General features: G+C 34.9%; 1 protein-coding gene across 2 annotated transcripts in view; it reads right to left on the bottom strand.

The window, feature by feature from the left end:
• The window catches only part of CPQ (carboxypeptidase Q), a 630,163-nt gene that overhangs the window by 500,886 nt on the left and 113,846 nt on the right, over nt 1-15,431 (bottom strand). For both annotated transcript variants that reach the window (XM_031947017.1, XM_031947016.1), the window contains exon 2: nt 7,729-8,183. In XM_031947017.1, the coding sequence (XP_031802877.1) occupies nt 7,729-8,161 (433 nt within the window). In that variant the 5' untranslated portion in view covers nt 8,162-8,183. The remainder of the gene's footprint in view (nt 1-7,728; nt 8,184-15,431) is intronic.

The following is a 15,431-nucleotide window of genomic DNA, read 5'->3' as shown; positions in this document are numbered from 1 at the left end:
GAGAATATCAAAAAAGCTAATTGATGGTGATATGATTATTAGAATTAAATTCATTTTAAGGACCTACCCTACTAGTTGCTATAAAAAATCAACTAGAGCAGAAAAATCTGTAAGAGAAAGGAACCTAAGAAGATACTACACAGAAGGGACAAACATTTAAAGATAAATAAGATAAAACAAGTGAAGTCGTTGTTATGCATACAAAGAGGCAACCATGGTGCAATGAATAGAGAACTGCCTAGTATTAGGTCCCAATTCTAAAATATCTTTTGTGTCCTGTGTGAACCACTGGGCAGGTTAGTTAGTCAAGCAATGACCATTTGTATGTACTATGATCCAGGCACTGTGCTAAGTGCTGGAGAAATAAGGCAAAACTACAAGCCTTGTTCTCAAGAAGCTCCCCATCTAGTGAGGGAGGACAACTTGCAAAAATAACTATGTGCCTTGTTGATAGAGTTGTAAACTGACCCAACCATTCTGAAAAGTAATTAGGAATTATGCCCAAAGAACTATAAAACTGTGCCTACCCTTTGATCCAGCAGTGTCATTACTGGGTCTGTATCCTATGGAAATCATAAAGGAGGGAAAAGGACCCATGTGTGTAAAAATGTTTGTAGCAGCTCTTTTTGTGGTAGCAAAGAATTGAAAAATGAGCAGATGCCTATCAATTGAGGGATAACTGAACTGGTATATGAGAGTAATGGATTATTACTGTTGTATAAAAATGATGAATAAGGTGATTTTAGAAAGGCTTGGAAAGACTTACTCTAATTGATGCTGAGCAAAACAAGCAGAACCAGAAATACATTGTGCACAGTACAACAAAATTATGTTATAATCAACTATGAAAGACTTGGTTTTTCTCACTGGTTTAGTGATCCAAGGCAATCCCAATAAATTTTGGATAGAAAATGAAAAAATATATATAAATATACAAGCAAGCTATCTACAGAATAAAATTAAAGTAAACACCAAAGGTAAGATTTGATTTGAGAGATCTGAAAAGACTCCCTGTGGAAAATGAGATTTTAGCTGAAACTTGAAGGAAGCCAGAGAAGCCAAGAGGTGGAGGTGAGAAGGGAAAACAGTGCTTTAGACCCCAGCTTTTTACACTGTGGTTTGCAACCCCATATGGCATCTTGTAACTGAATGTGGAGGTCATGAAATTAAGATTTATTCTCAGCAATTTGTATACATGTATACCTGGAGTCACATAAAACTTTCTCAGGTGAAAAGGAGTCATAAGTGCTAAAAGTTTAAGAAGCCCTGTTCTAGGTGACTCTCAGTGGAAGAGAAGATGCTGAATTGCATAGATAAAGGTAGTTTGCCCATTCAGAACTTCCCTATATTGTTAAAACCACACTAAGACCTATTCCTTTCTCTATCTCTATACAAAAATTAAGTAACCAGTGAGAGGTGGGGAAGAGAAGTAATGTGGACAAATGGGTAGAGACTGGTGTAGAAGTTAGGAAGGCCTGGATTCAAGATTTGCCTTTAATACAGGGAGATCCAGGATAAGTCATCAGTTGCTGATCTTCATTGATGGAGTGAGTTTGAGAGAACAGGGGTAGGACATACTGGTGACTGGTTAAGGACAGTCACCTCTCTTTCCATAGTAATATGTTTAGCATCCAATTACAAAAACATACAAAAATACAAAAGGTATTTCAATATCCTTGAACTATTATATGTCAAAAGTAGTAAGAAATGGAGCACAGTAGAAATGAGGAGAAGTAAAAATTCTTGTATTTTTCTTACATGGAAGAATTCAGGTTAGACAGATTCTCACCCCCTGATCACTCACTCACTATCCAGTCTTCCCAACACAACTCATGTGCTCCATCTCATGGTGGGGAGGAGGGGGGAATCAAGAAACAGAAGTAAAGAAAACTTGGACACACAGCTGAAAGATGTTGATGAAAAAATTAGAAAGATTTGCCATCTCAGTCTCATGGTATGAATCTTGAAAAATGATCACATTTTTCTCTCATGTTGCATGAAAAATATCCCAGATCTTTCTATGAGGGGAATGGAGATGACCATCAGCAATGATCTAGTACAAGTCACACCTAGGAAATAGACTCCACTACACCCCATCAGATAGAAGGTCAACTGTCTAAAGAGGCATTAATAGCCAAGGGGGTTACAGACTCTTGGTGTTTAATAAATGCTTATTGTTTGAAAAGAAATGAGGGGAAGCGAGAAGAAAAATGTGAGAGGAATGAAAAGCAACCAATATCTCCACTCTTAGGGAAAGATAGATAGAAAACAAGGCAATATTTACCACTGAAAACCTATACAGGATCTTTACAATCATGGATAAATACAGGAACATCTAGCACTTAGGAATCTCATCTGAGCAGAAGCGGCCTGTATCAGGATCCCAAAGGCAAAGTATTATCAGAGGTGACAGACCCCACTGACCACTCTATTGTTGTTGCAGTTAGATACTGGAAAGAGAGGAAGGGACATCTTTTAAGTTAAAACCTGATAGGAAAACATATTAATTTAGTATTTCCCATAAGTGGAACAAAGGTGTAAATAGATAATTAAATGAAGATATCTTTGAATGAATTAGGTAGCATTTTAAAAAGAAAAGTTTTGAAAATGAAGGCAAAAGAACTCAGTGCTCTAGCTGTATTGTTGTGAGAAAATGACAGACAGAATAATATAGCAGATGTAAGGACTAGAATGGATAGAATGTAAGAAAGTAAAAGATCTGAAATAAGGTTTTCTTTATCTTTGGGGCCCAGATTTAATAACAGGCTCACAAAATTGTTAAGTTTGATGAAGGACAAGAGCTTGATTTAGCTAATATTAACTTATGTTCTTTTTTCTGTCTATACTCCTCCCTCCAAAGTAGCAAAGAGAGTTTAACTTTTAAAAGTGGGGAGGGGGCTAAACATGAAAGTCTTAAGGAAGATCTGGAGAATTATCTACTACCTTTCTTTCCTCCCATTCCTCATACCCACTCTTACTGTCTTCCAACCCAACAAATTGACTAAAATTTCTCTCTCCAAGATTACCTATAATTTAACTGCCAAAATCCAATAACTTTTTTTCTGAATTCTTATTCTACTTCAGAACTTTGCAGTTTCTGACATTGTCAACAATGTCCTTCTCCTGACTATTCTTTCCTATGACAATTCTCTCTAGTTCTCCTCCTACCAACCAGCCCATTCTTTTTCAGTTTCCTATTGAACCATCACTGTACCTGTCAATTTTATTTGGGGTACCTGTCAATTTTATTTGGGCTACCTTCCTAAAACTTTGTGCTAAACCCTTATTTCTTTCTACCCTCTGTTTTAGTGATTGTTCTTACATGTTCAATTATCATGAACTTCTATAGAGACTTCTAAATCAATATATATAACCCAAGTGTTTCTCCAAGTGATTGCTGGACATTTCCACTTAATACCCCATAGGCATCTCACACACAACATAACAAATAATAAAGCTAATAATATTTTCACAAAACCTGTCTCACCAAGATTTTTATTCATGTTGGGGTCATTATCCTTTTATTAACATAAGTTTATCATTCCCTGGTCATTCTTGACTCACCTTCTCTCTCACCCCCTTTTCTCATGCTCCCTTTTCCCTCACTCCCATGGCCACCATCCCTACTTCAAGCCCTCATTGCCTTTTATTTGGATTACTATAATGGCCTCCTATTTACTCTCTGATCTGCCAGTCCTACATATAGCAGCACACTATTTTGTACTCAGTAGGCAGTTAATAAATCTCTATTGATTTGGGAAAAGGAATAAGCATTTATATAATACCTACTTTGTGCCAAACACTGTACTAAATTTCACAACAAGTCTGTGAAACAGATGATATAATTATCCTCATTTTGCAGTTGAGGAAACTGAGGCAGAGAGATTAAGTAACTTGCCTAGAATCACACAGCAACTAAGTCTTGGAGGCTAGGTTTCATCTCATGTCATCTTGACTGCAGTCCCAGAATTCCATCCCTTGTGTTAGCTATCTGCCTCTACACCATACAGTTGCCTGAATTGAATGAAACGATAAACAAAGTGATTTTTAAAAAGCTACAAGTGACATAATAATAACTAAGCAACAGCAAAGGCCCAGATGAGGTTATGCCACAAGAATATGTAATAGAAGAAATCAATATCTATGAAATCAAATGCTCAGGGAAGATTTTTCTGAATAAGAAAGGATCTTCCAAAATCTTCATTTAAATTAGATCTCTTTCTCCCACTCTCAACCTCATAAATGTGTTCTCCCCAACTTGTCAGAGCTCTTTGGAAGTTATAAAAGACTCCAAAGAAGTAACAAAATTCCAAACGATGTGTGTGTGTATGTGTGTGTTGTATGTACAGGCAAACACATTTGTTCTGCTCTGAACCTGTGATTTCTGGTACTAAAGAATTCAAAGTCTTTCTTAAGAATTTTAAAATTGACTGTATGACATAGGAGACACTGGCACAGGAACACCCAGCATGATGTGCCCTCATCAGAGAAGATGCTGTGTTATATTAACAAAGAAAAATTGAATTAGCCCAAAAGAAAATCAAGATTGCAAAGCTAGAGTCCACCCCAAATGTACAAAGGGACTCTTTGTGTCCAACCTGTGGCAGAGCATTCCAAGTTCATACTGGTTGACCACAGTTGGACACCCTGTAACTTTTCTCTAACATAGGTTTGTCTTTTCAGTCCTCTTTGAGAACAAAGGATAACAACCAGCTAAGGAACTCTAAAGAGAAAACTTCTTTAACTGATGAAGGTCAGTTCAAAACCTGTTCTGCAACTGACAACATTAATGATAAATACATGCATGCATATATATATATATATAATATATGCATATATATCTGTGAGAAAGAAAGGAAGGAGGAAGGGAGGGAGGGAAAGAAGGGAGGGAAAGGAGGGAGTGAGTGAGGAAGGGAGGGATGGAAGAAAAAAGGAAGGGAGGGAGGGAGGGAGGAAGGAAGAAGAAAGAAAGAAATTAACATCCCCTAGAGCAATAACTATGCCTGTATGACCATCCCCAAAAGGGTTTGATAAATGAGGGTTCATTTTAGGCCCTTAAAAAAAAATATGTTGACTTGATGACCTAGCATGTAATATGAGTTATTGATTCAAACAGATTCAAACCACAAACATTTCAGTTGGCATTCTTAGTGGGTTCTTCAGAAACCAGAGTTCTCTTTATCTTAAGTGTGGCCAAGTGATGCATGTAGATATTCTTTCTTCAAACTGTCCCTTTCCCAGTGAGCGTAGGAAAAAGCCTTGCAGCAGAATTCAGTGTGAACAAATCATTAGAACTACAGCAAGAATGTAAAGTACAACTCAGTTCTGTGGCAAGCCCTCAAGTCTGTATGTAACCCTACTGAGTATCTGAGAGTCTTTTAAAGGTTGTTTTCAAACCTAGTTCAATTTCATTTCCCTCCTCCCCAGAGCTCAAACTTATGGATGCCTGGTAGTCAAGAGCAATTACTTTTTTATCTTCATATTTCCAGGACCAATCACAGTTACTTGTACCTAGTTGTTAAATTTTATTAGACCAACTTAAATCTAGTTACTAGCCAATTGTGGACCTACTTTCAGCCCCTGAAAAATTAAGAGATAGGTCAATATAAGTCTTAAAAAACACAAGGGAAAGCATTCATTTTCATAGGTCCTCTAGATCCATATGAGAGACAATAAATGCTTTTAGGTCAAACAACAGCCTCTGATTGGTTGACAGGGATTCTTAATCTTCATGTTTTACAATATCATTTGCTACAAGAAATATATATTCTAGCCTGAAAATTCCTGAAGTTTGAGGCTTCAAGTTACATATATCCAATTAGTTCCTTTAATCTAATTAATTACTTCATTACATCTATCATTAAGAAATTATGTATATTAAATTTGCCTAGAATTTGCCTGTCTTGGGTTTTCATTAATTATATGTCTAAAAAGATTCAAAGGGTAAATGAAAACTCAAAATATTCATATGTCAAGAACTGTAGTATTTATTTAATGATGAAAGGGATGTGGAAAAACTGAGACACTAATGCAATGTTGGTGGAATTTTAAAAATAATCCAACCATTCTGGAGTGCAATTTAGAACCACACCCAAAGGGTTATCAAACTGTGCATACCCATTAATCCAATCACTACTAGGTCTGTATTACTAAGAGATCACAAAAGGAAAAAGAACCAACATGTGCAAAAGTGTTTGTAGCAGCTCTTTTTTGTAGTGGCAAGGAACTAGAAACTAAGTGGAGGCCCATTAGTTGGTGAATGTCTGAATAAGGTATGGTATATGAATGCAATATTATTGTTTTATAAAAAATAAAGAGCAGGCTGATTTCAGAAAAGCCTAGAAAGACTTACATGAACTGATGTCAAATGAAGTGAGCAGAACCAAGAGAACATTGTACATAGCAACAAGAAGATTATGTGATGATCAACTATGATGGATTTGGCTTTTTTCAACAACGTGGTACTTCAAGGCAATTCCAACAGATTTATGATAGGAAATATCAATAACATACAGAGAGAGAACTGTGGAACGTGAATGGATTGAAGCACTTTTTGTTGTTGTTGTTTGTTTACTTATTTACTTTTTTTTTTTTCCCTTTCTTGTGTTTTTTACCTTTTCATCTGATTTGGGGCAGCATGATGAATATGGACATATTTTACAAGAATTACACATGTTTAATCTATATCAAACAGCTTGCTATCTTAGGCAGGGGAAGGGGGAGAGAGAGAGAGAGAGAGAGAGAGAGAGAGAGAGAGAGAGAGAGAGGCAAAAATTTGGCTCACAGGGTTTTGCAAAGGTGAATGTTGAAAACTATCCTTGCATGTATTTGGAAAAAATAAAATATACTATTTTTAAAAAGGAACCGCATCATTTATACAACCAAATGTATGTACCTCTATAACCAAAGTCTTGTCCAACTGACTTAACTATAAAGCAAAAACAAAGATAATCAATGAAATCGATTAAAATAAGAAAGAAACTTCTTGTTATCAAAAGGCAATTGTTGAGATATAATAAAAAGATTTAGATTTGCAGTCAAGACCTGCATTCAATCCCTATAGCTACCACTTCAACTAGTAACTTAAATACTCTATTACTCAGTTTCTTTGTCTGCCAAATGGAGTAATAATTATACTTCTGACTTTAATAAAGTCTTGATGATTATTCATGGCATGTTGACTTTACAACATTGTTTTGAGAATCAAATGAGATTAATTAATAATTAAGAAGCATTTATTAATCTAACAACAATCAACAAGTATTTATTAATTGCCTACAAAGTGTCATAGACAATACTAAGCAATGAAGATAGAAAGACACAAATAAATGAGCCCTGACTGAAACTTACTTCATCTGGAAATAAGAACTTCATCATAGAAAGAGCTTTGACAATTGTAATGTATTGTGTATATGTCATTCATTAATCACTATCATCATCAATATTTTAATTATTAAAGAAGCTTCATTTTGGAAAGCATGCAGGAAAAGGATAAGAAAATAACAACAAAAAAATCTAGAAATTGTTGAAGATAGGTGTTAAAGAATCTACAGTATTTGTTCAAAGAAACTGGGAAATAAGAAACAACTTCCTGATCTACTTTTCCTGTGGATTTAATTTAAAATAAATTCCAATGTTTTTTTCATCATCCATTTTTTGAGAAGCATCATCATTTTTGTTTTATTTTTTAATAAGCCATGCAAAATTATTCAACAGGGCACAACATACCTTCCGGAGGGGTCCCAATACTGCTCCCAAGGCCTAAAATGGCCATTGAATGGTTTCTGGGCTCTAGCATCATAGCAGATTCCTGCCCTCTTTCCCAGCGGGGCACTTTGACAGGTTCCAGATGGACATTTTCCAATCCATCATTTATCAGATTCTGGTACATAATTTGAATAGCCTTTTCTAGGTTTTTGGAGCCACTGAGTCTAGGTCCAACGGTGTCAACCAAAAGTGCCAGTCTCTCATAGGATCTGTTCTGGGCCTTGCCACACACAGCAAGATCTATAATGGCCTTAGCAACATCTTGGTAACCTGCTATTTCTTCTTTTATTTTTCTAAATGTCTTCATGTGGCCAACATCTTCACACAAAGCTTTTCCAGAGCATGAAGGTAAAAGGTAAAAAACACCCATGAAAAAGAAGATGAGAGGAGCCATTGTCTTTCCCTTCTGTAAGAACCTAGAAGAAAAAGAAAAATTTACATGTAGGAAACAATGTCATTTGCTAGTCAACCATACTATAGTTCTAGTAAGAAAGAGAACAGAGAAGAATTGTGTAAGGAAAAAGATCCAATATGGGTATAGTCACATGAACAAATGCTACAAAGAATTCAGGACAAAATCATTGACTTCCAGACTAAAATATCAAGGTTAGTACAAAAGGCTTGCTATAGGGAAAACATGGTGATTTTTAGGGCTTAAGGTCATTTTACTTTGGATGTCCAGGTTTACTAAAGAGGAAAAATAACATGAAAGGCAAATAAGATGGTGATTTGTTCGTTTTACAAAGAACTTAACTATGATACCTTAAAAAAAAAAAAAAAAAAAAAGAGGTCCAAAAAATTATCTATTTTAAGAGAGAAATTTTAGAGAGGCATTTCAGATGTAAAATTATCAAAAACTTCATTCAATAAATGACCCAAGTACAAATTAGCAACTGTACAATTATTTAAGTTAGTTTAGAATCACCTTAGAAGTGATGGCGGTGACATAATAGTAGAAAGTGTTGATATTGTTTTAATTATTTGAGATAAACAGATGCTTAAAAAAAAATTGTTACTAAATAAAGATGCGTGTACTTGAAACCTGCCCCTTCTTCATTTTTTTTTAATTTCTGTTGATCTACCCAGTATAGAAGTTCATAATTTTGAAACCACTTTTAATTTTTTTCCCTTTCCTTCCCCTTCCTCTCTCCTTCAACAATACTCCCCACTCCAAATCTATTTCAAGGTTTTGTCAGTTCAACTTCTACAACATCTTTTGCTTCTGCCTCTTTTTTAACATGAACACTTCTACTATCTTTTTGAAGTTCACATCACCATTTCCCTGGGCGATGGCACTATCCTTATATCTTTCTTCAGTCCCACTCTCCTGTTCAAAACATCCTCCAAAATAATAGTTTTAAGCTCTAAAGTTCAAAAGTGCACTTAAGATTTTGGGGATATATATATAGGATACAATCAATCAATCAATCAATTCAAGCAATAAATATCTATCACATGGCTACAGATGTTTATCACATGCTCTAAACACTCCCTCAATGCATTTCCAGCAAAACTTTATTTACCAAAAACACAACTGACTCTTGATTCTTTAGAAATAGCTTTATTGTTTAATATGTGCCAATGAAATTAAGGTCTGCTATGAATTCAGAAAAGAGCAAAAAATGGCATAGATCATGATACAGTGTTGGCAGTGGACGCATGAAGACCTGGGGTTGAATTCTACCTCTGACCCCTATGTGAATGACCTTGGACAATGCCTTGACCTCTTGGTGTTTCAGGCAACCCTGAGGATTTCTCTATTAAATTTTTTTAGAAAGGTGGTAGATCAGTTCATACTAGGTATTTTAAACTCAAAAGTCATTTGAATCGTTGATTATGAATGCAAAGAAAGGTAATATTTTTCACTCATTAATAAATATATCATCTGCATAATTATCTGAATTCATATACAAAGTAGGTAACCTGATCTTGGCAGTACCTCTAAAAATATGTGATAAATAAGGTGTGCAAGAAGACATTTAACAAACAAAAAGAAAAGACTGGAGGGAGCAACTAAACCTCATTCTCATCTGAACTGGTCAAAGCGGGGAAGAATTCACATACACATACACACACACACACCTTTTATAAAGAAATACATTTCACTCAATAGTGAAAAAGGAGAGGAAAGGGAGAAGGAGGAATTTAGAAGGTAGATTATTGGAGTGATTAATCCTAAGAGGAAAGAAATAACTAAGGATGTTCAAAAATATTTATAGCTTTTTCTATAGTGGGAAAGAATTGGAAACTTAAAGGCTACTAATCAATTGTGTAATGGCAAAACTAGCTATGATATATAAATGTGATGGAATACTAATGTGCTATAAGAAATGATGGTTTCAGTGAAACCAGGGGATGTGTATGAATTCAGGCAGAGTGAATTGAGTAAAAACAAGAAAAAATTTTATATAGCAATATAATAATAAAAAAAAAAACTTTGAAAAAAAAAAAAAACTCTGATTGGCATAAAGACCAAGTTGATTCCAGAGGACTTATAATGAAACAATACTCACCCCCTGATAGAGAGACAAAGGACTCAAAGTTCAGAATTAGATATATAGATATATTTGGACATGACCAATGCCATTTTTTCTTACTTTATATGTATATGTTTTTAACAAGTTTTATTTTTCTTTCCTTCTCAATTGAGAGAGTTGAGGTAAAAGAGAAGAAAATGTATTTTTTCCAAATTGAAAAAAATATTTTTTAATTTAATAAATAGAAAACAAACTACAGGCAACATATGTTCAATAGAGTTGTTCCCTGGGCTGTCAGAAAAGTAATGCTATTGATTCTAATGATACCCTACTATGAATGGAGTTTTGGTTCCTCTACAATCTACAGCAATGGTGAAGTTAGGTCTCAAAAGGAAGGAGCATAGTTCAACAGGAAGAGCACTAGGTTTAACCTACTAAAACCAGGCTTAAACATGAACTCGCCATTTGAAAATGAATAAAGCATTTAAACCCTCAGTAACCAGCAAATAATAAGCTAATAAATACCTTATCCTGTGCTATTTTTAATGAAGGAGAAAAATAGCTGGCCTAGCTATTTTATAAGACTGTAACATATTTGGGATGGAAAAGGCCTTAAGGATGATCAAATCTAATCCAGTAACTTTATCTATGAAGAAACTAAGAAATGGGACTAAGTGAATTGCTTGATATTGCAAAATTATTAAGTAGGAGGATTAGAATTTGAAGCAAAATTTTATGTCTCCCAGGTAGTCTATATCATGTTATCTCCCCAGGAAAGTTGCAAAGGAGATTCATTATAAGAGCCGAATATATATATTTTGTTAAAGTCTTCAAAGTGGTAGCTTAATAATAATTAACATTTATAGAATTTTTCAGTATGTAAAAGAGCTTCTCTTCTAATGATCTCTTGAGATAAGTGGCACAAGTATTAGTAGCTGAACTTCACAGATGAATAAATTGAGGATCAGATTAAGATTAACTACCACAGACCAGACTCAATCTCAATCTCTGACTCAAGCATTACTTTCACTAGACCAAGTATAAGAAGAAATGGTTCCTGGTCTTTACCATCACCTCAGTGACCCTTTTGTTATAGGATAGTTTCTAATGCGAGCAAAATATATGCCACTTCATCCTGCCATCTAGGGGAGGGGGTGGGGGGAAGAAGGGGAAAAATTGGAACAAAAGGTTTGGCAATTGTCAATGCTATAAAATTACCCATGCATATAACTTGTAAATAAAAAGCTATTAAATTAAAATAAATAAATAAATAAAACAAAAACAAAATTAGTAATGCTTTTAAAAAAATGTATACCACTAGAGAGCAATTTATCTTTGAAAATATGATAGTGAAATGATTTTTTGAAGAACCAAAAAAAACCTTTTCTATTCATCCAAATAACCACATCAATATCTTCTCATTAGACAATCTCTAAGTATTCTGCAAACATTAATTAGCTTCCTTGCAACATTTTTATAAAATGGGATTAAAAGTATATAATCAGAGACTTTTCAAGGCAGAAGGGACCTTGTAGATCATCTCTTTTATTCGTTTATTTTGGAGAAAGTTAATAAAAGAATATACCCTGAATTTCACAAATGGTAAGAATGACAACAACGAGCATTTGTATAGCACTTTATGGTTATCGGAGCATTTTAGACAAGATATTTTCTTTAATGTTCAAAACAACCCTGGTAGGTGAGTGCTATTGTGACCTCCATTTTATAGATGAGGAAACTGAGGTTCTGTAACTTGCTTGGGGTTACCCAGCTAGTAAGTGTTATAGGCTAGACTTGAACCCAGGGCTTTCTGACTCCTAAATAGTCTACAATTAAGAAACCAGTGAATAATAATCTTTTATAAAAATAGATAAAGAGTAGCCACTCAATAATATGGCCAATGAAATAGTTTCTACTGAGGATTGCATATGGAAACTAGTGGTAGTAGAACTCTAAGATATAGAGGCAATGGAAAATACCCAAACTCCTTTGTCTTATGTACTATATATGTCTCTGACGTTGTGACTACTACAGAAGTATTATTGATGTTCAGTTCTTTCAGTTAGGTCTAACTCTTCTTGACTCCATTTGGGATTTTATCAATGAAGATTCTGGTGAGGTTTATCCATTTCTTTCCCTAAAAACTCATTTTACAAATGAGGAAACTGAAACAAATGGGATTAAGTGGCTTGCCTAGTGTCACATAGCTAGTAACTGTCAGGCTGGATTTGAACTCAGGAAAATGATCTTCCTGATTCCAATCTCAGTGCTCTTATCTACTATACCACCTAGTCTTAAAATAGTTAAGGTTTACAAAGTGTTTTACATGGTATCTTATCTGTTCTCACAACCACTCTTAGTGAGATAGGACATATTACTAGTCTAGTTTTACAGATGAAGAAACTGAGGTTAATAGTGATTAAGTGGTTTGCCCAGGGTCACATAGCTAATAATTGCCTGAGGCAGGATTGTGATCCTGTGCCATTTTTACTGATTAAGTTACCACCTCTAAAGGTGAAGATTACAACCTGCCCCTACCTTATCAACTATATGATTATTGTCCATGTCTTCTATAAGATGCCCAATCAATGAATTAGGAATCTTCTCCTGAGTCTGATATAAAGGAACCAAGACAATGTGCGTCCATCTATTCTGTTACCTATCTTTTCCCCACATAAAAAAGCCCTTCTCCTTTATGGCCATACGTATCTTTGCTGATAGTTTTTAGATTAATTTTTGCTTTCAATGATAACTGATAGATATGTTTCAGAACGATATTTTCACCAAGCATCTCTATTGTTCTATTTAGGCTAAAACTAAATAAAAATTAAGTTACATAAAGATACCCTCTCCTTCTCAAAAGCCCCCAGTGGCCCCTGAAAGCCTTGAGGATAGATAAAACACAAACCATTTAACCTGATAAAATCCCTATTATTTTCCTTCATCTACTCCATGTTCTAGCCATAATGGAGCTGTAACTAATATCCAAACTCAACACTTTGTTCCTCACCTTCATTCAATCTCATACCTTGGCCCCATTACCTAGAATGTGTGGTCTCCTCATCTCTACAATCTTTACCTCTTGGAAACCTCCTCTTCTTTCGAAGTTCAGTTCCAGTGTGACTTCCTTGATGGAGCCTTCCCTAATGACATCAAAGTTAGTTCTTCCTCCTTTCTAAAATGATCTATTTTTTCTATGCATTAAGTATCTCCAAGTTGAATGAAACTCCTTAAAGAAAGAAAAGGTCTTATAATTCATCTTTGTATCTCTAGTGCCTAGCAGAGAATTTTAAAATACTTCATATTTATATTGCATTTTAAGGTTTGCAAAACAATTTACCTTATGTGATTCTCACAACACTCATGTGAAGTACATAGATGGTATAATCTCCATCATACAAATGGAAATAAAAGCTGAGAAAGGTTGTAAATTGCTTAAAATCACACAGCTAGAAAGTGTCTGAAGTAAAATCTGAACCTAGTTTTTCCTGATTTCATGTTTAGCTCCTTCTCTATTATGCCATTAGCTGCCAACATGTTTCTTTGTTTGTTTATTTTTGGAAGCAGTTTAGATTAAGTACCTTGCCCAGAGTCACACAGCTAGTAAGTATCTGAGTCTGTTTTTGAACTCAGGTCCTCCTGACTCCAGGACCTAGCCAACATACATAATAGATGTTTCTTGGGAGTATCATGAATTATACTCTATAGACTCTGCAAAAAGAGAAATCAATTTTGAAAGTATTTGAATCATTATTATTAGTATTTTTAATGTTAACGTTCTTTTGTTAAATGAGTTTTTTTCACTGAACTGTCAGTATCATTGCCCTCTCTATCCTGCTTTACCTCCATTCCTGGCCTAAAAGAAATGCTAATATCAAATCAACAAGCATTTATTAAGTGCCTATTATATACCAGGCATGAGACCAAAAGAAAGAAAGAAAAAGAAAAGCAGGCTCTGCTCTCAATGAACTCAAGATCTGAGCAACATGCAAACTGTTATGTCCAAACAAGATATACCCCAGAGTACTAACATTTTGAAAGCTGTTTGTGGTAACATACCTAGAGAATCATACTATGTTTGGTGTAAGGTCTGCTCAAGAATTCTATATTGTGAACTTTTAGAAAAGAGCACAGGAGATTTGTAGGCCTAAATCTGTGATATGCCTTGATATACAACAGAAATATCTCAGGGAAAAAAGGATCACAGCCCTTGTAATCAAACACCAGGCTTATTCCTCTTTTTCTCTCTTACCTAAAACTACCTCCTTTACCTTTCTCCTCTTCTCTCTTCCCCTTCCTCACTATTACCTCCCCTTCCTTCTCTTTCTTCCCTTTTTCTCTTGTTCTCCTTCTTCTCTCTTCATCTTTATCTCTTTCATCTTCTTCAAGCTTCAGTCCTGTTATCTCTCACCCTTCTTTTACCCATCTTTCTCCCTCCTTTCTCTCCTTCCTTCCTCTTTTTCTTTCCATTTCCCCCTATTTCTTCTTCCTCTTTCCTTTCCTTTGTGTGTGTCTCTCTCTCCCTTGAGGTCCCTACAAGCAAATGCCAGAGTATCATAGATTCAAAGTTGGAAGATATCTTAGAAATCACCACATGCTGAGAACAGGTAGAAAAAAAATCTTCTCTGGTGTTCAATTGTTATTCCTTTTAGCATTAATAAATGCTGGCCAATGACCACAAACCAGTCTGGCATCGAGAATCAGGGATGGCAGAGGACCTTATTTATCTATACAATTCAGCTAAGCCTGCTGAAGTTTAGCTTTGCTGATCTCTCTGAAAAAAAAAATGATTTGTAATTCTAAATACAAGCATTCTTAAAGACAGGGCATGAAAGTAATTCACTTAAGCAGATACTCAAAGTTTTCATCTTTTTAAAATGCCTAATAGCAAATAATTCAATTGACATGAAAACATCTAGAATCCTTTCAAACAACTGTAGGATGGTTTGATAGAAAAAGACTACAACTTATACTGAATAATACATATAATGACCTTTATTCATACATAAAAGATAAAATTATTGTTCCCTCTCTTGAATTTAGGCTGTTGAATTCCTCCACTTTATATTCTTCAGAATCTTAAACAACTATTACTTAAAAAAAAAAAAAAAGCTACTACCTAGCCTATTCCAAAGTAATGTGCTTTAGAATTCAGATATCTGCCTTCAAAAGAAACTTTAGAGCTCT

This window comes from Sarcophilus harrisii, chromosome 1, assembly GCF_902635505.1.
Source record: "Sarcophilus harrisii chromosome 1, mSarHar1.11, whole genome shotgun sequence".
NCBI lineage: Eukaryota > Metazoa > Chordata > Mammalia > Dasyuromorphia > Dasyuridae > Sarcophilus > Sarcophilus harrisii.
The sequence above is the reverse complement of the archived record's forward strand: the minus strand, read 5'-3'. Positions and strand labels throughout refer to the sequence as shown.